Genomic DNA, 22890 nt, shown 5'->3' on the forward strand with positions numbered 1-22890 from the left:
GTATTACATTAATATTTTATGTTTATTCTTTTATTTAATGAAAAATTCAGTAATGGCCTCGATAAATGAATTATTTTAGCTTGTAAAATAAATTGATGTTTGCCAGCAGCCTTTGACTAAAGACTCAAAATCGTTCAATTCCGATCATTTAAGTTAATTATCTGCAGTATGAGTGATAGCTCATCTGCAGGAGTACATATCTGTGGTAGCTTAGAGCTATGAATGCCATTGACTTGAGAGTTGTTTCAATGTTATTCTGATAGAATTCTAACCTATTAAGAAATTATAGGCTCTTGGCCATTTTCCATGGATTACCTATTTAACACTAGAACCGCTGAATTTTCCAACCCTACCAAAACCGCGGCATGGGACTTTTTTGTCCCATTGACAAAATACGTTGATCCTGTTATGTTTAAGTATAATTGACTGTTTTTTTGTGGTTTGTGTGAACAAAACACGAGTTAAGGTAATGTTTAAAACGTTTTATTAAGTATAACTAGGAATACAGTAAACTTATTTTGACTTGTTGGTTGCAAGCTCAGACCTGCAGACGTGCCGGGCAGAGGTGACGCGGCCGGCGCTGCATGAGTAGGCGGCCGGTGCAGTGCACAGATTATTCCCTTCTGCGCTTCTAACTGGCAGAATACCGGTATCTGTGCATCGATCCCCTTTGTAATAAACTGTTATTATGCTAAATACAAAATAAGTGTACAAAAAACTGAAATTGTATGTTTTCCCCATATGGGACAAAAAAGTCCCACCCCGCGGTTCTTAATAAATCGTCGTTTTTCTCGCGAGCCAAGCATCGAACAATATTTTTGATATGACCATTCGAAAGAGCATAAAAAATGAGTTAAAGTCAGTAAATTTCAAAGGGATAAAACCAGTAGTACATGAATGGCAAACATTTGCAAAGGGCGATGGGACAAAAAAGTCCCGTCCGCGGTTCTAGTGTTAATTGCATGACCATTTTCAATGTATGTATGTATTTTATGTTACTTCAGGATATGAAGATAACACTAGATGTATTGAATTGTGTCCAAAGGGATCTATATTATGGCTGCACTGCTGGTGTTGTTCACCAATTTTTTTACAGCGTTGCTGATTGTGATGAGAGTTTAAAAAATAGAGACACCAGTATTTTCATATTTTCCAACTCACAGCTTCTCAGCTGCTTCACAACCTAGTGCATGGGCCTCTGGTTCATTGCTGTTTACACTCTTATGATACATACTGTGTCCATACCTTTCTGGGATGAAAGGTTCTACCGGAATGAGTTAATGAACCAGAAATCTAATGATGACACCAGCTTATAAAAAGTGGATGGCAACTTTCGTATTTCCTTATTTTGAACTTACAAGAGAGTGCCGCATGAGGAAGATTTTTTTCATCAACTCTATTTTCCAAATTATTTAAACAATTTGAGATTATAGTCCGTAGGAACCACCCGATTATTTACTGTGGACCATACCTCTTTTTCAGGTATCACAATGCTGTGGAGTCTTTGAAATCAGAGAAGTCTCCTCAGGCAAATCCTCAGGGGAAAGACTTTGGTGGTCGAGGGGGTGGCAGAGGGGGTGGTGGAGGGGGAGGCAGAGGAGGAGGAAGAGGAGGTGGGGGTGGTGGTAGGGGTGGGCCCCCAGCGAGGACTCACAAGAGCAACGTGCCCCATTACAAGATGGACCCCGCAGCAGCAATGAAGCAGGAGAAGACTTTGTGGGTGGCCCTGCTGGATTTCCTCCGGAAGAAGGATAAGCTGCCGGTGGTTATATTCACGCTGTCAAGGAAGATGTGTGATCAGTATGCAGAGGCACTTGCGTCACAGAATCTGAACACTGAGTCAGAGAGGAGCAGGGTTCATCGCTTTTTCAAGCACTCCCTGCGACTGCTAAAAGAGCCCGATAGGAAATTGCCCCAGGTATGTAAATAGCCTCAGACTTAGGCTGGGGAATGTACTCACTGTTTTGTAGAAATTGGTCAGTTAGATCCTTCAGGTTTTGGTTCCATCAGTTCTTGAGCTGAGAAATGCAACCAGAGCCAAAGCCGAAAAGAAATTGTGCTAACTAGAGATATGCTAATAGTATCCTCGAATACCTCGAGTGCTAGAAAGTATTTGATATTTGAGATCTCAAATAATTTTGCTATAAGTACAATCTAGAACACCTCAAATACATACTTTGAATTTTGAGGCATGCACTGTCGTACGCACCTCATTGGTAGTTGACTCGGAAACAACGTAGAGGGCTCTAGTTGTTTAGTGCATGCAAGTTGACAAACTACATCAAATTAGTGGATAAGAGTGGTGAATAGATATTAATTAATTATGAATATATTTGATGTGGGGAACTGAAAATGATTGGGGAAAAAATCCAAAAAAATACCCGGTTTCCCCCTTGAAACCCCTCAAAAAAATTGAAAGTGGTGGGAAAGAAATCGACTTGTGGGGTACCTTCTGTCACCCATTCTGCTACTGCTCGTGAACCGTTCCACTCATTGGAAAGATCATCATGGATTCGAAGACTACAAGAATGCGGGCTTCCCCTGACGACAGTTTTCTTTCTTTATGGCAAATGACGGCTCCTCAATGATGCATCAGTGTCGGATAAGGATCAAAATTTTATTAAAATACATAGTGGTAAAAAAAATGGGGGAGTCTCGTCGGGGACATCAACGACCACATATGTGTGCCCCAGGCTTAATGCATACCATCAATACACCAACATTCAAAAAATTATTTTCACCACTTTTCATTCTAAGCTCATCCAGGATGAATCCACAAGATGGAACTCCCTTTTGCAAATGATGAGAAGTCTTCTGAAAAAGAAGCTAGCAATGACATTTGCTGCCTCTAGCCTTAGTTTTAATGTAGACCTAATTCCACCACAGTTGGATGCTATCAAGCAATTTATTGATGTTCTGGATATTTTTGAAAGAGCAACATTTCTTGCTAGTGGAACTGCAATCACAGTGTCTTAAATTTCCCCCCCTGTGAATAGCATTATTAATTTCCTAAAAACTAAAAAGTTTTTGCATGGTCATCTACAAGGTTTCGTCAATGATTTGCTGTTTTCCAATTAAAAGTCAGTATGAATTTCTGGCAAAAGAACAATTATTCACTTTTGCCACAATTCTTGATCCACGATTCAAAATCAAGTGTATTCCAAGATTCAAATAAAGTTGAAATGATGAAAAATCAATTGACTCTTGAGATGATAAGTCTGTCTAAACAATGTTACCCAACAAAAACAGATACCTTAGGAAAAGTGCAACCAAAAAGTAGCTGATGTAAAGCAACAACTATCAATGTGGGAACTTTATTCATAGTAAAAAAGTTGATTTTTAAAATGTATTTGATGTGTATCATTTTACTTATACATTCATCAAGTGAAATAGAAGAATAACATTTAATATGCTTTGCGCTATTCTAATATTCGAAATTTGAGATATTCGAATATTAGAGCTATGATTTAATATTTGAATTCGATATTGGTGTTCAAGAAATCTGCTATTCGACGCATCTTTAGTGATAACCCAATTAAGCTAGCCCAGTTAACTTTCCTTTGGCATATTTTTTACTTTCCTCAAATTGAGAGATACTAAGGATTCAGGCACTATTGAGATGACTATCCATATTAATTTCCGCAATTTTCATCATAACTTTACTAAAATCGTTAAGATCTTTTTAATATTAATCAATGAAAATTATGCACTAGTTTTGAATAAATTGATGGTGAACCGTAACCAAGAGCTGATGCCAGGAATCTGAGCCATTTTCTGAACTAATGAACAAAAAGGAACCAACCCATCCTTACTCTTCAAGTATTTGTGTAAGTTTGGGTTGATATATCTGCTTCCCTCAAGTGTAGACTTATTTCACTACATTCCTCAGTTAACCATTGAGTTACTAAGCCAGTTGAAGGTAGGTGACATCACCCAGAATGAGGCCAGCATAACTGGGATTTTTGCCACATGATGGCAGAGAAAAGTCGCAGAAAAATTAGGATGTCAGTGTTTGTGGTTCTGGGTCTAAAGCCTTAACATAATTTTTTGCTGATTAGCTGCAGCTGAATTAACCTTTAAATATAATAAATGTTGCTATATAGAGAGAATTTTCTGGCTTTATCTGGGAGGAGTTAAACATATTAATAAAGCTGGTGGCTATTTTTCCACAAGAAGTTTATTGATACAACCAATTTGAATACATAAGAGGTGGTTGATCTACAGGTGGTCGAATAAGTTTTATATACCTGTAGAATATGTTAACTCTATTGAAAACAATGTTATTGCTAAATGACTATTGGAAAATCACCTGTCAGTTTTATTATATGATGCTTTAGAATGCTTTTGGCACGGTAGCCCATTTTTTACTGCAATTGTTGTCATTGTTATTTTGAAATAGTGTCAGCATCTGTCTCTATTGCCAATTGCATAGAATGAATGCCTCCACTAATGCTGCAAAGGATCTTCTTCAATGGGAATGGTTGAATGGAGATAATTATTGTTTTTTAACACATTGTATAATTTTGTTCATGTGCATATTCTTTTCAGGTCATGAAAATGCAAGAGCTATTAGAGAAAGGAATTGGGATACATCACAGTGGGATTCTTCCTATCCTTAAGGAAATTGTTGAAATCATGTTCCAAGAAAGGAAAGTGAAGGTACATTAAGTTTTTTTCTGTATACCTTGCGTAAATTTCTTTTTCTACCAAAAAGTAATTTTTCATGTTATCAGTTCTCACTCTCATTCAAGTCCCTGTGTCCCTGTCCCAAGCTGTGATCTCATTTTTTTATAGAGTTAACTGTAAATATTCATGGAGTATTAGCAGTAGATATTTATTTACTAAAGTTATTGAATGTGCATATTTTATTATTTATCAAAGAAAAATTGATTAATGCTGATCAGAGTTTTATATAAGCAACATTGTTCCATTAAATTTATTGTCAATTTCAAATTACAATTTTACCTTTGATTCCATTAATTAAAGCATTTGGGTGAATTATAGAATTTCAGAGTAAACTTAAATGATCCATGGTCAATAGGGTAGTTTCCTTCATCAAAGAAAACGAAAGTCATTGATTGCGATTCGTTACCCACCATTAGTGTATTCATAATACACAAATTATTTGGTTTTTGAAATACAGGTTTAGACGAATGGCAAGGGTCAAATTTTATCCTCATTTGAAAAATGCCAGATTGGCGCCCATGCGATTCCACTCCGCGTGACGTCACAGGGACCTAGTTTCTACACGAGAGGATAGGAGTTATACATCGTCTGAGGTTACCAATGCATGCATGAGGCACAGAGCTCAGGGAAACATGTCTTAATAATCACCTATTAAAACTGGCTAAGGTCGGAAAGTTTTCTTCGTTTGATAAGGTATTAATAAACCTTTTTTAAGCCAAGCGCTACCATTCAGCAAGGTACTCAGCTATCCGCTAGCACCCTGCGTCCTATCAGCGCTCAGAGTCTCGATCAAGGTCACTTCACAAGGAGAGAGGGGGAACCAGAAATGCGTCGCACGGACTTTCCTACTTACGCGTCGCGTTTTTGCGCGCTTGAAATTTTTCACTTTTCATTTAACCGCAAAAAATAGATATCGTCATTTAAAAATCTAAAAACGCGAAATACGTACTCCAGGAGTAATAATCTTTCGATTTAGGCGATAAAAAAATAATAGGAAACCACCCTATTCTAGGTCTTGGTAAGAATCTTTCCTCCTCGGAAATTTTGCATTTTATATGCACTTGCTTGTGGCTCTCTGAAAGTTCACCACTTGCGTGTCTGGGCTTGTTTCAGTTGAAAAATCATGCTTTAAAGTTTCGGTGCTTCCTTCATGATAAAATATATTACTGAGTTCACTTTGCAAATTTTAATGTTTTTTTTATTGTTTATAAACTGTCTTGTGTTGTCTATTGAAGTGCCTTAATATGTAGTAAACAATATTTTGAAAGTTTATTTCACTGAAATGCCTTCATGATACATCCTATTCGTAGTAAAATTATATCATTTTGCATAATTGGACTCGGTGACCATAACCAAATTGATGGGAAGTTGGTATCATATGCTGTTATGTTATTATTAACCCCTTGGTTGGGGGCAGAAATTTCCTTATCTTTCACCTGGTGGGGAGCAAATCCACCGATTTTCGGAGATGCCGTTTTCGAAAAAAAATTTATAGTAAAGCTATTGTACAAAAATGGCAATATACTTCAAATATATTGGTATAGAACCTCTGACAAAGCAAAAAACATGCAATGATGCATAAAGAATGAATATTCACGCCTTCTCCGCATGACATTGCGACGCAAAATCACGCGCGACTATAGTCGCGCTCCCCACATGGGGAGCGGAGTCCGCTTGCGACTATAGTCGCTCTCCCCAGTTAAGGGGTTAAGAGTTTATCCTCTAAATAGTTTGGTCGTTATCTTTGAAAAAGGCTTACCATTCCTGAAAAATGTGGAGCTCGGAAGAAAAAATGAGTGAGATGATTCAGTAAAACATTTCCTTCATTTCATATCAATATAATCAGTAACAATAAGTTTACTATAATCTTACTGCTTTCTGAGGAGAAAAATGTCCCTTACCGACTAATCACCTACATTTTCTATTGGTTTTCTCCTGGTATACGCTTTATTGACTGATTTTAACATTATTTCTTACATTTATCCATATTGCAGGTTTTGTTTGCCACTGAAACATTTGCCATGGGAGTGAACATGCCTGCCCGTACTGTGGTGTTTGAGTCTCACACAAAATTTGATGGTCTGCAAACGAGGCCTCTCTTGCCGGCTGAGTACATACAAATGGCTGGCAGAGCTGGTCGGAGAGAGCTTGATCCCACAGGAACAGTCATAATAATGACCAAGAAGGGCGTTCCTGACCTTGAAACTCTCAAGTCCATGATGATGGGTAATATGGCATTAATAATAATAATAATAATGTTTTATTTGTCCAGAGATCTAGTAGTACAAGGGTTACACTGATATAGGACACGTCAGGTTAAAGAATATACAGTAGAACCTGTTTAGTACGTTTCTGAAGGGACCACGAAAAATGAACGTACTAACCAGGAAAACGTACTAACGAGGAAAGTAAATAATAGCAGTCGGGGTTATTGCACTCTGTGGAAAAGACGTCATAATTACAATTACTATCGGTAGTTCTCGTAGGATCGCCTTCCTGAACTCTTTTCACCTTTAAAATAAAGAAAATGGGCGCTACATTGAAAAACAATACCATGTGAATAAAAATCGCAATTTTTCATAGTTTTCCCGAAAACGACTCCATGATTACGGCGTCTATCTCCCGTGATTTATCCTATATGTATTTACAGAACGAGGACGAGTGAAGCCCAGACAAGCGAAGACAAGTCATTTTTCTTTCTCACAGCGTACTCGGATAATATAAAAACAACCCGGAGTAAGTCAACTGGTTCTTTAAGCATCATAAAAATTGGGCAAAATTATATTGACTTTAAAATTACGGCAACAGCCGTAGGCATTCGCTTCTGGAATATCATATCGATTGTAAAATTGATCGATATATCGACTGATGACACGCAAGATTATTAGATTACGACGTAATTACAAGAAAATTTTATATTAAACAGTTGAAATTTACTTTCAAAATTTGTCTTATGTCGTCTGGTTTCGTTCCGAGATCAGTAAGCTAAGCTTCGCGTGGAGATCCAGAGAATCGTCTGCTCCCGCAACAGTAGTCAAGTAAATACGCACGACGTCGAGTTTATGGAGCAGTACTGCTTTAGATAATGTGGGAATTGTCTAAGACCGTTAAGACTCATATCTTCATCATGATAACTCGTGCATTAGCAACAATTGCCCACTCACGAACTTTATGCGCAGCAGTGGGCACTCCCAAGCGCTCCAAAGGCAACAGAAGGTGAGGAGCTCGGGGTGGGGAAAATTGGGGCTTCTTATTGGCTGTAGTTTTTCATAGTCAGACATTCCCGAAAAATGGCCGCATTTTATTATTCAGCACGTCACAAGAATTCAGAAATGCCTTTGGATAAATTACGGTCGAAGAAAGAGATGTGGAATGAATGGAAGAATGTTAATTAATAATAATAAATTAAATCTTGAATTCAGAGGTTTGCGACCTTTGAGAAGATACTAGAGAACGAATTGCGGGTTGTGTCGCCGCAAGGAATTGAGCGTACTAACCAGGAAAGCGCATTTTTTTCAAACGTACTAACCAAATACTTTTACCTGTATTTTGTTCGGGTGGTACCGGGACCGAGAGAAATCGCCGTACTAAGGAGGAAAACGTACTAAGGAGGAACATACTAACCAAGTTCCACTGTATATACAATAAATACAAATATACAATGATGCAAGATATGTCAAACTTTGTTTAAAAATTCATCTATAGAATAATACATTTTTAGTTTCAGATATTTTAGGAGGTTGGTCTTAAAAGTAGTTACACTTAATGGTGCCTTAAGTTCAACTGGCAATTTATTATAGAATTGAAGGCCTATACAGTTTGGACCAGCACCAGTATTCTTGATGCGCACATATGAAACATGCAGCTGATCAATTTTTCTGGTAGAATGATGGTGAACATCACTGTTATTAACATAATGGGATAAATTTCTCTTTGTATACACAAGTAAATGAAAAATATATACACATGGCAGTGGTAATATGTCCAGTTTCTTGAACAGGGGACGGCAGGGGGCATTATGTTTGGAAAAAGTCATAAGCCGAATGGCTCTTTTCTGGATTCTGAAAATGGGTAAGGCCCTAGAGGATGAACTCCAAAAAATTATGCTGTAATTGATTTGTTATATCTCATCCATAAGTTTCATAACAGTCAGGGGATTCAGGGAAATAAAATTTAGGACTAAAAGTCATGGAAATGTGAGGGAAGTTAGGTTATGACCAGGGAAAAATCCTTAGACATGGAAAAATAATGAAAATCATGATTTTGTGCACAAAACATTGCTTTTTTCAAGTGGCGAGGGAGGTGTTTTGCTGCCATCTTTACTGGGTGGATGGGGTAAGGCTGACTCAGTGCTGACTTTATTTCTGCTAGGTACTGCTACTGCTTGGCTTTACTTCATAGTATACCTCACTGCATTTTTCTATTGAATCTCTCTGTATTACTGCATTTCCATTGAAATGATGTCAGGGAAATTATACAATTTTCTGACAAGAAATCGGGAAGATAAAAAATGGAAATTTGTTATTAGCCATGATTCTGCTCTTTGGAATAGGTTTATTTTAATAATAAAACAATTAAAACTTTAACATAAAAATGTGGACACTAATCAACTCTCATCAGTAATATGTGGGCTTAAAACCAATTATGTATGTAATCAATGTAATGTACCCTGTGCAACAAATCGGTGTAAACTACCTTAACCCATTTCATCCCAACGTTGCGTGTACGCAACGCAAACTTTGCGATTTTTTTTCTCCGTATTTGTTATTGATAAGTAGTTAATATTTTGAACATAGGTAGTTCAATGCTTTTTAAAATGTTATGAATTTTTTCACGGAAGAAATTTAATAACTTTTGTTTTTACAATGGCCTTTTCATTTATATGTATGTCTTTATTTTAGATTATCTTCTAAGTTTTCATATTATGTTAAATCTGAGGCATTTGATGATTATATCTCTCTGCAAATACAATGATGCATTTGTATTCTAGGCCATTGCAACAAATTGGGTGAATTTGACTAAATGGTTTTCAAATTATTTAAGAATAAAGCAAGTGTTGCGTTCACGCAACATTGGGAGGACCCCGGTAATCTAGGGAAACGGCGCGCTGCGGCGGTAGTCGTGTAGAGCGTTTCTTTTTGAGCTGAAAAATGAAAAGCTTATCAAGAATATGTTACCTTTTTATGGTGAAACTTTAGTTTTAGGCAATTGTACAGTATTTTAGTCCTAAATATACACCTACATAAGTGTTGAAGGGTCCTTACTGGGATGTTTGGCAGGTGGTGAGTTTTCACCGAGTTGTGACTGTTTGATATTTTTAATTTCATGTATCGAGCAAGATTTAATCAGCGTTTACTTGTGCTATAGTGGAAGCTTACTGTGACCTAAACAAAGGATGCATAAAAACTTTGCTATAGAGTTGTCTAGAAAATATAATGATTTCTGTAGGCGTCTGCAATTTCAAGATATACTGGCATCCTAAGGTAAGAACGATCTGCTTACCACAGCTGACAAGTATGCAAAAAGCAAGTGAGTATGTGAGGGTTAGCAAATAGAGTGTAAATTCGTATTTACGTGGTGTTGTTGTTTATAGAATACCACTCAAAGGGAAGGTAGTGGGAGGGTAAAAAGCATAGTTAGGCTGGGCGGGGATATCCCGGCACCAATGGGTCTCCGTGCACAGCGGGGGTTGGCGAGTGAGCAAAATGAATGGAGAGATAAGAGGGATCACTTTATCGCAGTATTTTCTGAGAAATTCATGCCCACTGGCCGCTGACGATAATGAGCTGGTAAGGCTCCAAATGAGGGTGCAGGTCATTTCAAAAGAAATTTTTGAGAACTATGAGTGACTATGAATGCGCAGGGATTCCAAGAAAAATATTTCTTGGTATATTGACTCAGGTAAAGGGCTTTCTGGGTATTACGGTATATAGAAGGGGCGATGTTCCGTTCCATCTGCTTTTACTATATCTGTGGTTGTCTGTTGAACAATCGTTCTCTCCAAATAACCTGAACTCACATTTGCAGCCTAAGTTGTTCACTATCGCCAGTGGTCATAGTGCGTGAAGTTCTCCGAAAATATTCCAATAGCGTGGTATTTCTTCCGTTCTGATGTTTAGTGGTTATTACACCTTAGCAAAAAATATTACTGGAGTAAGGACGCGTTCCTAATGTGCGTCAAACGATGTCCCGGAAGCGTTTTGTTGAACCTAAAATGTTCTTACGCCTGACTGGTTACAGAAGTTTGGACCAGGGGGATAAGTTTTCTAAGTTACGTCCATAATTAGCGAGGTCAACCAAATATTTCTACGGTTTGATGCAATTTGTCATAAATTATCTTTTGACGAGAATATGATGCGATATTTTGGCGAAAGTGAAGGAGCAATTACTCATTATCAATAGCAGACACTTTGTTACTTCCACGATATAAAAGTTCCTATTATTTGACCCGTTTCTTTATATTTTCTGTACTTTATAATGGTGTAATAGCCGAAACCGGTCAAATAGTATAAATTTTTATAAATACTTTGTGGAAGTCACAAATTGTCTGTTATTGATAATATGGAACTTCTACCACGTACAAGCTTCAAGTTTCGATTGAGCAACTACACTTTTAATCACTAAACTTGCCATAATATAGGACATAACGAAATAAATAGTTTGCGAAATACAGTAAGGAAAGACAAGGTTGGCCACAATATTGTTCGTGATGAAAAAATTCATGACGAAGATGCCGAGTTTGTAGCAGCCAGATGTTTAGTGATTACCAAAAGTGCAATATTCATTTACATACTGATTGGTCCTCTACATTTCATGAACAATACCAAGTTTAATCAATATTTTGGGTTAATTACATATTTGGGTTATGATAAAAGCGAATTATTTGCAAAAATAAAAGAGTTCCAAAAAAAGCAAAACGGCTCATTTGACCCGGGGAACTCCCAACGTTGCGTATATGCAACGTTTCACCAACCGCAAACTAAAAACAATAAAAATATAAAAATCGATAATTTGCCTTATTTGAGTCTGTTTTATTGCTAATTCATCAAAATATTTGGAATTTTTAAGTTATTAACATGCTTGGGATTTAATGGGTTAACTGTCAAGTTGATGATTGTGCTAATTTAATGAATATGTTCATTACATTTAGTCAATTAATTTGTAATTGTATAAATATCTAATTATGATACATTTGTTTTTTTTACTTAAGTAAGTAGTTTGTTAAGTAGTTTGTCGGCTTAACTTGTAGGCCTCATCAATGAATAATTTTGACTATACTTAATATGTGTACCCTAAAATTTGTAAGATAATGTCACGTGTTTTAAACAAGTAATATGTGATGAGAAAAAGGCAAAATGTGTGACAGGTTGAGAGGGAGCGATGTGTACTCAAAACGCTGTAATTTCTACCAATACCTACAAACTGGCTGTGGGGTTAAGTTCTTACATGTTAGTCTACAAGTAATTGGCTCAAAATCTGCCTTGGTGGCTTTCTCGTCACCTAGTGTGTGAATGTTCATGATTTTCCTTCTCTTTAATTATTAGAGGTTAATTTGTGATGAAGGAGACATGCATTAATGAATTTTCACCTCTTAATGTTGGTCTTCTTTCAATTACTTTTCATATTTAATTAAGGGTTAGGTCAATTGATCTCATTTTTTTTGTTTTTGCACTTTCTTAGTATGCCTGACCAAATACATTTTAGTTGGAATCATCTGTCTTAATTTTGTTAATTGTATGTATGCCAATGGTAGTGTCCATAATGCTGTTGAGAAGGTCTTCTTTTAAAAATGCCTACCATTCCTGAAATATGAGGAAAAAAATCATTTATAACCTAGCCTTCAAGATAATATTTAAAAAAATGGTTTCCATTGAGATGAATAAATTGGTTAATATGTCTTCTTTTCCTACACAATAGGCAAGCCTACAGCTTTGAGTTCTAAGTTCCGCCTCACATATTCAATGATCCTCAATTTGATGAAGCAGAGGGGTGTGTCAATCACGGTGGAGCAGATGATGTCCATGTCGTTTAGAGAGATGTGGCACAAGAGGCAGGTGGAGGAGGTTCAAACCAAGCTGCCAGAGGTGGAGTCACAGTTGAGGGCTCTGATTGAGGCAGATACGCTTGAGAGGGAGAAGAGAGCACTGGATGAGATGAAGGTGGCGTCAGCAGAAATGATCGCCAAGATGGAAGAGTTCTACTCGTCTGCATCAAAGTTCCTTGAGGAGTGGATTTATGAAATGGTAATAAAGCTGTTGTACCCTAAAGGCTGAATTCCAGAGCATCACTGAAGTCTTGATCCTGGCTCAAACTCAGCTCGGTTGCCACGTTGTCATTACAAGGTCTCACTTGACTCTCAAAGTTCATTTATGCCATACTTATCAGTTGATTAGTTGAGTCCCAACCAGTGGTGGATACAGAAAAAAATGTATGGGGGGACACAAAAGATATCTTGAGCCACCTGAAGTCTTGATCCTAGCTCAAACTCAGCTCAAATGTCTCATTGGTATGACAAGCTCTCACTCAACTCTCAAAGATCACCTTTGCCAAACTCTGCAGTTGATAAGTTGAGTCTCAACCATCTCAACCAGTGGTGGATGCAGAAAAAACACAAGGGGGAATGCAAAAGATATCTTGAGCCACCTTTACTTTTATCATAATGAAATAATTATCAAGTCACATGCAAAGTTTTAGAAAGTTTTATTTAAACTAAATGTACATGTATACAAGACAATGTCATCTTATGATATAAATAATTTACAATTGTGGTTCTGCAATGTTCAGCAATGTGGGCGGCCCTGCATATGCCCCCCATATGTATCCACCACTGGTCCCTACTCAAATTGAGCCACTGGGTTCTAAGATGTCTGTTGCCTTGTGTTTTTTAAATGGAATGTGTCTCTCATTATTACTTCCACATGTGATATTGTTCTTCAGTAATATTGATGATCTGTCGACAATGATCCGTAGTCTCAGGCATGACTTCTCGGAATCGACTTAACATGATGAATGTAAATAATTTTATAATTTCGCATGAATTTAATACTGAACAGCCTAGGTTTTAGCGTGGCACTCCATCACGTGGTGACATAGACCTGGAGTTTGTTTCCTCTTCCCCTTGAATTCTGTTGTGTTGTGTATTTTTCTCATATTATACCGATACAGAAAATTAGATTATTACATCAGATGATGATGTGCCACGTTGAAACCCAGGTCATACAGTGTTAACCCTTTCGCACCGGACGTCGGGTGGAGCTGACGGGCATTTTCAAATGCGTAACACCTGACGTAGGGTATAGCTGTCGCGGATTTTTCAACGCAAATGACCAGACATTGGCTCTGCCTGATGTGAGGGAAGGGAAGTGACCGCTGAGGTAGCAATTGTCGGATGCATTCTGACCCAGCCTGAGACCCAGCTTTGCGAGTCCTTAGGGCCACTCCTCGGCAATTCAGCCCGACCTTCCCACTCAGTTATGATCATCCGCACCACAGGAATCCGTTGCAAAGTTATATTGTCAACAGTTTTTGGAATGATATATTTTGTTGCATTTTTTATACTTTGAAAAGAATTCTTTAATTTGTTTTGTGCGGAAGCAATGTTTAAACAAAATTTTAGTGTTAAAAATTATGGGTTTGCGGATTTATAGCCTTATTACCTTTAATTACTAACTTTGTTGTTATTAATGCTATAAATCTGTTTAAAATTCCACAATGCTTAAAAAATGCTAATAATTCTTTTAGAAGATTAAATTATTGAAAATCTAAAACAATTTTTGGTTGAAAAAAACACTGGTAACGCAATAAGTTGACGGTGGATTCGCGCTATGATAGGGTTAGAAGGTGTAGTCCAGTGTTCGGGGTAAGGGACGAGTCCTGTTGAGCTGGGTCCCAAATCTGAGGGATGAAAATACCAGAGTAACTCCACCCCAAAAATCAGCTCCGTACGGAGAGGTTTAAAATAATCTCATGCTACTCATAGCACAGAAAATGTTTTCCAATGGTAGGCACCGGCAGGAAAGGGTTAAATTTATGTGGAATTACAAAGTTTTTTACATTTCATTATAGGAGGCAATGAGTTCAGGTAGACATATTATTTTGTAAAGTTTATCCCTTAACATTTCCACAACAACTCTTGCTCAAGTGAGTTGAGTTGAACTTAGATTCATAAAGGCAAACTTTAAAATAAGGATATTAACTCATTATAAATATTAGTCTGTGATTTGAATCAGGGAGGTAGGGTGAGGCCTCAAGGTTGAGTCAGGTTATGGACCCTAAGTCTTGAATAAACCTGGCCTATGAATTTGATATGCTAAGATTTCTGTTAGTTGCAGTATTTTACACTTAAGGTCTTCGAGTTGGTTTTTTGTCATTTGGATGAATTTTCTCAATATTGAGTTTTATAGTTTTGTAAAATTAAGTGTTCGTCCTCAGTGATTTATCTGTATTTTTTCTTAGAAGTAACTACACTAGACCACTGGTTTACTGAAGGTTTGATTTATAATGGATTCTGGATACAATCTCAGCTGATTTTATGCAAAGTTTTTAAAATCTCACCGATTTTGTTTCCGATCTATCAATATGATATCAATTTTGTAATTCCATGCCACATTTATCAATACAGCAGCATTTCGATACTCCTATCCTCAATATGTTCCTACTCATTCTCTTTTAGCCTGTGATAATGAGGACAAGCCAGGCAATGAAAGCAATTGTTCCTGGTCGCTTAATGGTCATATCTTATGGAGAATATCGTCAACGCCTCTCAGTGGTACTCAAGAATGAGATCACCTCATCATCTACTGCTAGGGCAGCAAAGCCGTTCTATGTCCTTCATTTGTGTGATGATGAAGATACCCCTGAGGATGACTCAGAAATCAATCTTGTAGACACTCAAATGTAAGTTTGATGATTATTATTACATATTATAAAGTCCTCCTCTAGGAATAAGGTTGAACCTCCTATACCATAGTGCATTTTTTTATTTTTAGAATGCCTTTGCTTTGCTACTGTTTGAGGCTATATTTTTCCAAGACAGATGTAAAATATCATATCAAATATCATCATCAAGTAACATCAAGTCATTATTAGCATTGAAAATTTTGTCAATTGGGTGATGTAAGTTAATTTATGCAACATTTTGAGAGGCCATTGAAGAATTCATTCTTGCTTGTCATATGTAGATTTTTCTTCAATCTGTTAATGACTATTGAAATATTCTTCCAAATATCCTAAGGGTAGTGAAATTAGACTTAAAGTTATTGGCATCAATTCTATGTAAAGATCTTTATGTGTGCTTTTGGTCTAGTATTTGAGGTTTTCCCTGAATTTGGTGTGTCTTGGGTTCCAAGCAATAAAAGTTGGTGTACTACACTGATATTTTGATGATGTAGTATTTTCTCATCTTTAGGGTCATGGAAGACTTTGTTGTTACAATGTGTGTTTAGTTCAACATTATTACTTGATACGAAAACTTGAGAGCTCTATATCCGAATGCTTTTCATTTTTTATATAGTTTTTATGCATCCGAATTTTTTAACATTAGTGATCTCAGAGTCTTACCAAGCTCTTCCTTCTCCCTCCCTTTATAGTAAATATCCCACGCAGGCAAAGAAGAAGACAGCAGCCGAGACAGAGACTGATGAGCAGGAAGAGCATTGGAATAAGCTTCTCTCATTGGCCAACCCAAAGATCTTCTATCCAGAAGAGTCTATGCTCATGCACGGAAACCACATTGTTACCTGGGTGAGACCTGGGGACATTCTTCACATTGTTGATATTGTCATCAAGATTGAGGTTGATCGGGTTATGGCAGACTGGGACAAGAGGCAAATACCAAGGTTTAGGTGGGTGTTGGCCTATTTTTAAAAATCTCCTGTTTGTGAATCCAATTTTTAAATTTTATTTCAATTAGTAATGGATAGAGATACGTGAAAATCGCACTTCATTTTTATTTTATCACACTTTCAATAACAGTTTATCATCGCATTTTGTAGCATCTGTTTTTTATTTTCATAACAAGGTAGATGACAATAAAATATATTGAAACACAGCTATATGACAAAATACAGAATATTTTAAATAACTATGTTGTAGAACAATAATAAATTAAGGAATAAGAATTTATCGCATTTGCGATTTTCACGCATCTCTAGTAATGGATCAATTACCAGTCTTTCACCTTGGTAAAAATTGTGTCAATTACAATGCCATGTAGGATTAGGTATGCCAATGTGCATTATTTGAGTCTTTGTTTCCTAAGCCACGTTGAATGTAATTCTCTTTCAGAAATGATCCCCCAGGGCCTTCATGTGCACATGTGATCAGGGAACTTACTCAGTTAACACTTGATGTATCATCTGGTCTCAAAACTCTGCCATTGCTCAATCCACTCACAGATATAGGAATCAAGGATATCAAAATGTTCAGGATCATGGAGCCCATTAATGTTATGAAATCAGATGTCAACAAGTTCGACTTCAGTAAAGCTTTGAGCTTTGAGGATCAGGTGAGTTTCTGGCAAAGTACAAAATAATCCTACCATAGCAAGTGCTTACTTGTATTGTCTAATACACAAGTCTACTTATTTAGTCTTTTTTGTGTGCCAGCCATTTTTTTATCGAACATGATTCCTTGATAAATCATTCGGTGTGTGCATGATTATTTTTGGGCTGCTTTCTCATGCTTTTTATAGTGTTCATATGTTTTAGTTTCTGTTATGAATGTACATTTTGCTTGGAGAGCTGGTTTATTGTTTCTATGTGAGGTTGCCTTTCATGAACCAACTAGTGGCACCTGGGAGGAAATATATTTTAAGTGGAAAGTTGTCCATAAAACAGAGAATCATAAAAAAGTTGGCAACACGCTGAATAGTCTATCAATGAAGTATCAAATATTTCAGATTTGTATGGTCGTTAATATAGTTGTTGTATTTTATAGTCCGTGAGGTACATATTGCATATGGAGACCGACTTACCACTATCGCTAATGGAAAATTGTTGATATACCTATGTACCTATGTTCCTCATCAGCTCCAGTTATATTATTCCACCTAGGTATAATTCTCAAATTTTGGCATTTTTAACGTATGCTGCAGTTTTTCCATATATTTGAGTATTTTAACTCTGGAAGCATTATTTGTGGCATATGTGACATCTCTTTCTTTAATTAAATTACATATGTCCTAGTCCTGAGCGCTGCATATGATAATCACCAGTCATTATTCAAGTGGAATTTCGAGTTAATTCTTCAATTGAAGAAAGCTGGAAGGGAATGATGTACATGATTTCTTGATTTTGTCCCATAGTTCAAAATACTCTTCAAGAAGAAGTGGCTTGAGGACAGGAAATCTAAATTGGAATTCATGAAATCCCATGAGAGCCTTTCACTCTACCCAGAGTATTGTGCGAGGGTGCGAGTGTTAAGGGAACTAGGTTACATCGACCACAACAATCATGGTGAGTAGCATGGTTGTGGCCATTACGTGTACTTGAAGTTTCAGTGTAAGATTTATCGAAAAATATACAAACCCTATTCTAGTCTTTATTGATACCTCATATCCATTTTCTCTAACATGATGCTAACCACAGCCATTGTATACTTTTAACAAACAGAATTGTGTTTGATTTTCAATTGTTGCATGTATCGTTTTCATTTGTTGATATTCTTGCTATAACTGATGTGGCAAAATGGCAGACTATGTATGGCAATGTGTTAATGCTGATTATTACTGCATTGAAAACATACAATTTTTCAGAATTTCTCGTGCACTTTGACTCATCCGTTGCCAGTGAGATCAAAATTTTTGAAGTTAAATGAAAGGTGTGAGAAAGACTCCACTTGTCTTATGCCTTGAATTATGTAGTACGTTTTACTGAATTTTGAATTGAATGAGATTCATTGAGAATTTTATTAAAACTTGCATCGAAATTAAAAAAATGCCATTTTTTCAATTTCTTCTTCTGGGAGGCAAGTCAATATTTGTCTTTCATGAAGGTATTTGGTCTAAAATACTTATTGAGAATAATAATGCTGTCAACTTGGCAAATATTCTTTCAGCACTGAAGCAAATGGTGAAATATCCTTCTCCAGCTTGTTAATGCAATTTAATCTCCCTTGTTGCAAAATTAAGTTGTTTTCCGTTGTTAATTGTTAGCCTGATAAACGTCAGATTCATGCAAGATTCACTCTCTATAAAAGTGTAAATAAGATTCTTAATAAGTTTTTTCTTGATTGTTTTAATGAATTTTAGGAAACTAGTGTAATTAAGAGAAAGGAGGTGGGAGAAGGAGAACAATGGTTGTGTTGCTTTTGAGTGAATACAAGGTCTTTCTCTTCTTGTTAAATAACATTGTAGGTGGATGAGAATTGATTACCATTTTACGAGAAAACTCAAAAGAGTGTTAAGAAGTTCAATTTATAAATTTCAGAGTCAATGATTCTGTTAGTAGATGAATCCAATACTTCTATTCTCTTTAACCCTTTTGCTGCTATGAACCTACCTGGTACGTGCACACAGGAGGCTGCTGTGAACGTACCTTTCCTACCTCCCCGCCTTGCGCTCAGCACTTTTGCCACACATGACGTGCAGGTTTCTGAAGAGTGAGCAGCAGCAAAAGGGTTAATGACTATTGTTTATAATATTTAACATTCACTCAGGTTTTCTAGAGTCTCATTGTACATGCAAAATCATTACTGAAGGAATCTGGAAAATTTATTGCATGAGATTCCAAAAATCCTCATTTTTTCATTGTTGTAGATTCTTTTAGTTATTGTTGTTTATATGCGGGGTTGTTCCCATCTGATGAATGAAAGAAGAGCAAAAACTTAGACCTTCAATGCTGAGGTCTTCTTAGTCTCCTCCTTTCACAACTCTTGAAAGGGTCATTTTTATGATTTTTAAATTCGTGGAGAAGTCCTAAATGTATCACAATAAGCTTTAAATGCTAAGTTGGTTGTTTTAAATGAAGGAAATTCCTTTGGGTTCTTGTCTGGGACTATATGATGCAGTCAATGTTTCTATGCAATGATTACATTTGGTTGATTCCCTCTGTTTCTCTCACCTAATCAGTGGAAATGAAAGGGAGAGCAGCATGCCAACTTAGCAGCAACAACCAAGAACTTATCCTGACGGAGATCATATTCCAACATGTTTTCAACAGCATGGAGCCCACGGAGATGGCTGCCCTCCTATCAGCGTTGATGTTCCAAGCAAAAACCAATGTTGAGCCCCAGCTCACGAAAGTTCTTGAGGAGGTATGTTTACATGAGAATCCAATTCACCATTTTTGTTTTTGTAGAAGATTTAAGCTTTAAAATACCCACATATATTTGCATAAATTATGAATATATTTTGTTTGACATCAAATTGTATGTGGAGATGAATCTTTAAATTTGATTATTAAGATATATGTTCATCTCTTTTTAAAAGTTTTCAGCTTATCAGTTTTCGTGTGACTTGAAATGAACATTGTTTACCTGCAGGAAAGATTCTTCATATTTTTTTCTTTTATTATCTTCAACTTTAAAGTCTATATGATGGAGTTAGTTGGTACCATAAAGACCAATTTCAGCTTGCAAAATCAGGGAGTAACTCAGGTGGATTCTAGGCATTTTGGAGTTTACATCTACCTATATTCATTCATTTTAGGGATGATATTTTGCTGGAAACACTGGTGGCCTGGTCATAAATTAAGCTTCATTAAGTTTCCATCTTTTTTAATGGGTTTTGCACCTTTTTCTCCTTTCACTTCAGTAGCTGATGTTTTGAGGACTTTCTCAGAAAAGTGCCTTGTCACATTGGGTATTTGCATGTTCTTATCTCAATTGAAGTTTCAGGTTGTTCCGATCATCTCTACTGCCTCCTTAATAAGGCATGAATTGGTGGGTGGTTTGCACAACAGTTGTTTGGGATCCAGGAATTGGGGCAAATGTCAGGACCAATATGCCTGGCAGTTGCTTAATGAGGGATTAGGGCTAAATGGTTGGAAGTTATAAGGGTTGGGGATGTGGAGGGGTACAAATATCTATTTGTCTCATTCAAATCCCGACTGTTCAAAAGATTCTAGATGACATACATCAATAAAACCGAGGGGGTGAGTTTCGTCGTATGAATTGTGGTGTTGTGAAATTGTATTCAATTAAACTAGAGATGGGTCGAATAGCAGATTTCTCGAACTCGAATATCGAATTCGAATATTAAATCATTGCTCGAATATTCAAATATCTCGAATACTAGAATTGCGCAAAGCATATTAAACGTACGTTTCTTCTTCTATTTCACTTGATGAATGTATAAATAAAAAGGTATACAGTGGAACCTCGATCTATCATTTTTCAAGGGGATGGACGAAAAAAACGATGAATGCGGGAATGTGTGCCTAGGTTGCCTATGCAGCAGGAAACCCAGGATTTTTGCGAGTAATTGTGACTTCCTTTAAAGGATTCAAACAGGAATTTAGCTGATTAATGGAATATTTTAATTTTATGGAAACAATTTGGGCATATAGTTGATTCAACTAACATCTCTTTCAAATATTCTAAGGGGACACACCACCTCGCGAAAAATGATTGCATGCGGTCTCGGCATTTACACTGCTACGATGGATTTTTGTCTTATGTATACATTCTTATCTACCAAACGCCATTTCAGCGGCATGCCCATCTGATACTCGGCTTCGTCCAACATCTCTAAATTAAACCTTTGTTCAAGATGAATTGCCACAAAATAATTAGTGTGTGTTTCATTTCAAGGAGGTTAAAATTGTAGAATTCTTTTGTTTTTTTCTTTTTATATGGTAAACCATTTTCTTAATGTGCATTTTAATTTCATCACGTAGTAAATTCTGTTTTTTTTCTCCAATTGGTCAGTCATTATTTTATGAGGATTTTTCTTTATAGGGTAAAAAGACTATAGAGGAAATTGAAAAGCAAGTGAACAAGATGCAGATAGATTGTGGATTGGAGCAAGGGGAAATGATGAACGATTCAAAGCTGAATTTTGGCCTAGTTGAAGTTGTGTATGAATGGGCCTTGAACAAGGTAAATCTCTGCTCTTTTACATTTTCCACTGATGGTGTATTGCTTGTCTGTTACCTACTGTGGACATGAGTATCTGTTGAACTTCCTTCTGAAAAATAAGAAATTTCACTAAAGCATTATGTTGGGAATATGTATGTATAAATTGAACTAAAACTCATAGATACCATAGATGGTGATAGAGTTTTCAACTTTTCTTTTCAAAAATCTCTTTCTCCCACTTCTAGACAGTAGTGCTACCTTCATTTTAATTCTGAATTCTTTATGGACAGTTTTTCATTCCTAACATCAAAGAACCCTCCTTATAAAATCTTTTAAAGGGAAGCAGTTTCAAAATAACTGAGTATAATAATCATATATGTACTACGTAGTACATATCAAAAACTACGTGAAATTTTGATATTTTTGCAACAAGTGGGAAAAAAATTGTTAATAAGAAATGCCACACCAACTCAATCATGCAAATTTTGAAAAATTACATTTTTGAAATAAGTGTGTTGAAAAATACAATGATTCTAGTGCATATTCATGGCTTTCAAAGTAAATTGTGGTGTATTTGTTCTTCTAGCCTTTTGCAGAAATAGTTCCACTCACTGATGTGCAAGAGGGAATCATTGTGAGGTGTATAGTGCAGCTGAATGAAATGCTGCAGGACATGAAGAAAGTTGCAAACACATTTGGTGATGTCACCCTTGTTGCCAAGTTTGAAGAAGCAAGCCAAGCTATAAAACGTGATATTGTTTTTGCAGCAAGTTTGTATACAGAATAATTTATTGACTGAAGAAGTGCCAAAAAATATGAAAATGCTTCCTGCCTCAATTATAATTTACCTTATGATGGGACTGAAGTCTGATGCAAGCTAATTGGACCTGTATTTCTGAAAGTAACTATTGATTTTTTATATAAAGTTCATTTATTAACCCAGATATTTCACACCTGATTTAATGCAGTCATTTTCTATATCTTTTCTTTAGACATCAGATGTAGATATTAATCTTCAGTTCTGCCAGCATATACATTGCTGTAATATTTTTTTTCCATCCTTTGGTATTTTTGTTAGACTTACTTTGCAATGAACCTTTCACATACTGTTCATCACTGAAACAGTCCTGAAAAACTATGGCTATACATATATATGTATCCATATGGTTCTGCATTTAAGATCCTTGA

At 36.4% G+C, this 22890-nt stretch overlaps 1 protein-coding gene across 1 annotated transcript in view; it reads left to right on the top strand.

Moving 5' to 3' along the window:
- LOC124167923 (helicase SKI2W) overlaps positions 1–22646 on the top strand; it is a 31449-nt gene extending 8803 nt beyond the window's left edge. The window contains exons 9-19 of the mRNA XM_046545986.1: positions 1483–1918; positions 4549–4659; positions 6681–6912; positions 12604–12929; positions 15359–15582; positions 16275–16529; positions 16972–17191; positions 17990–18140; positions 19754–19938; positions 21583–21723; positions 22289–22646. Coding sequence (XP_046401942.1) covers positions 1483–1918; positions 4549–4659; positions 6681–6912; positions 12604–12929; positions 15359–15582; positions 16275–16529; positions 16972–17191; positions 17990–18140; positions 19754–19938; positions 21583–21723; positions 22289–22489 — 2482 coding nt within the window. The 3' untranslated portion in view covers positions 22490–22646. The remainder of the gene's footprint in view (positions 1–1482; positions 1919–4548; positions 4660–6680; positions 6913–12603; positions 12930–15358; positions 15583–16274; positions 16530–16971; positions 17192–17989; positions 18141–19753; positions 19939–21582; positions 21724–22288) is intronic.
- The last annotated feature ends 244 nt before the right edge of the window (positions 22647–22890 follow it).

This window comes from Ischnura elegans, chromosome 11 (genome assembly GCF_921293095.1).
Source record: "Ischnura elegans chromosome 11, ioIscEleg1.1, whole genome shotgun sequence".
Taxonomy (NCBI): Eukaryota; Metazoa; Arthropoda; class Insecta; order Odonata; family Coenagrionidae; genus Ischnura; species Ischnura elegans.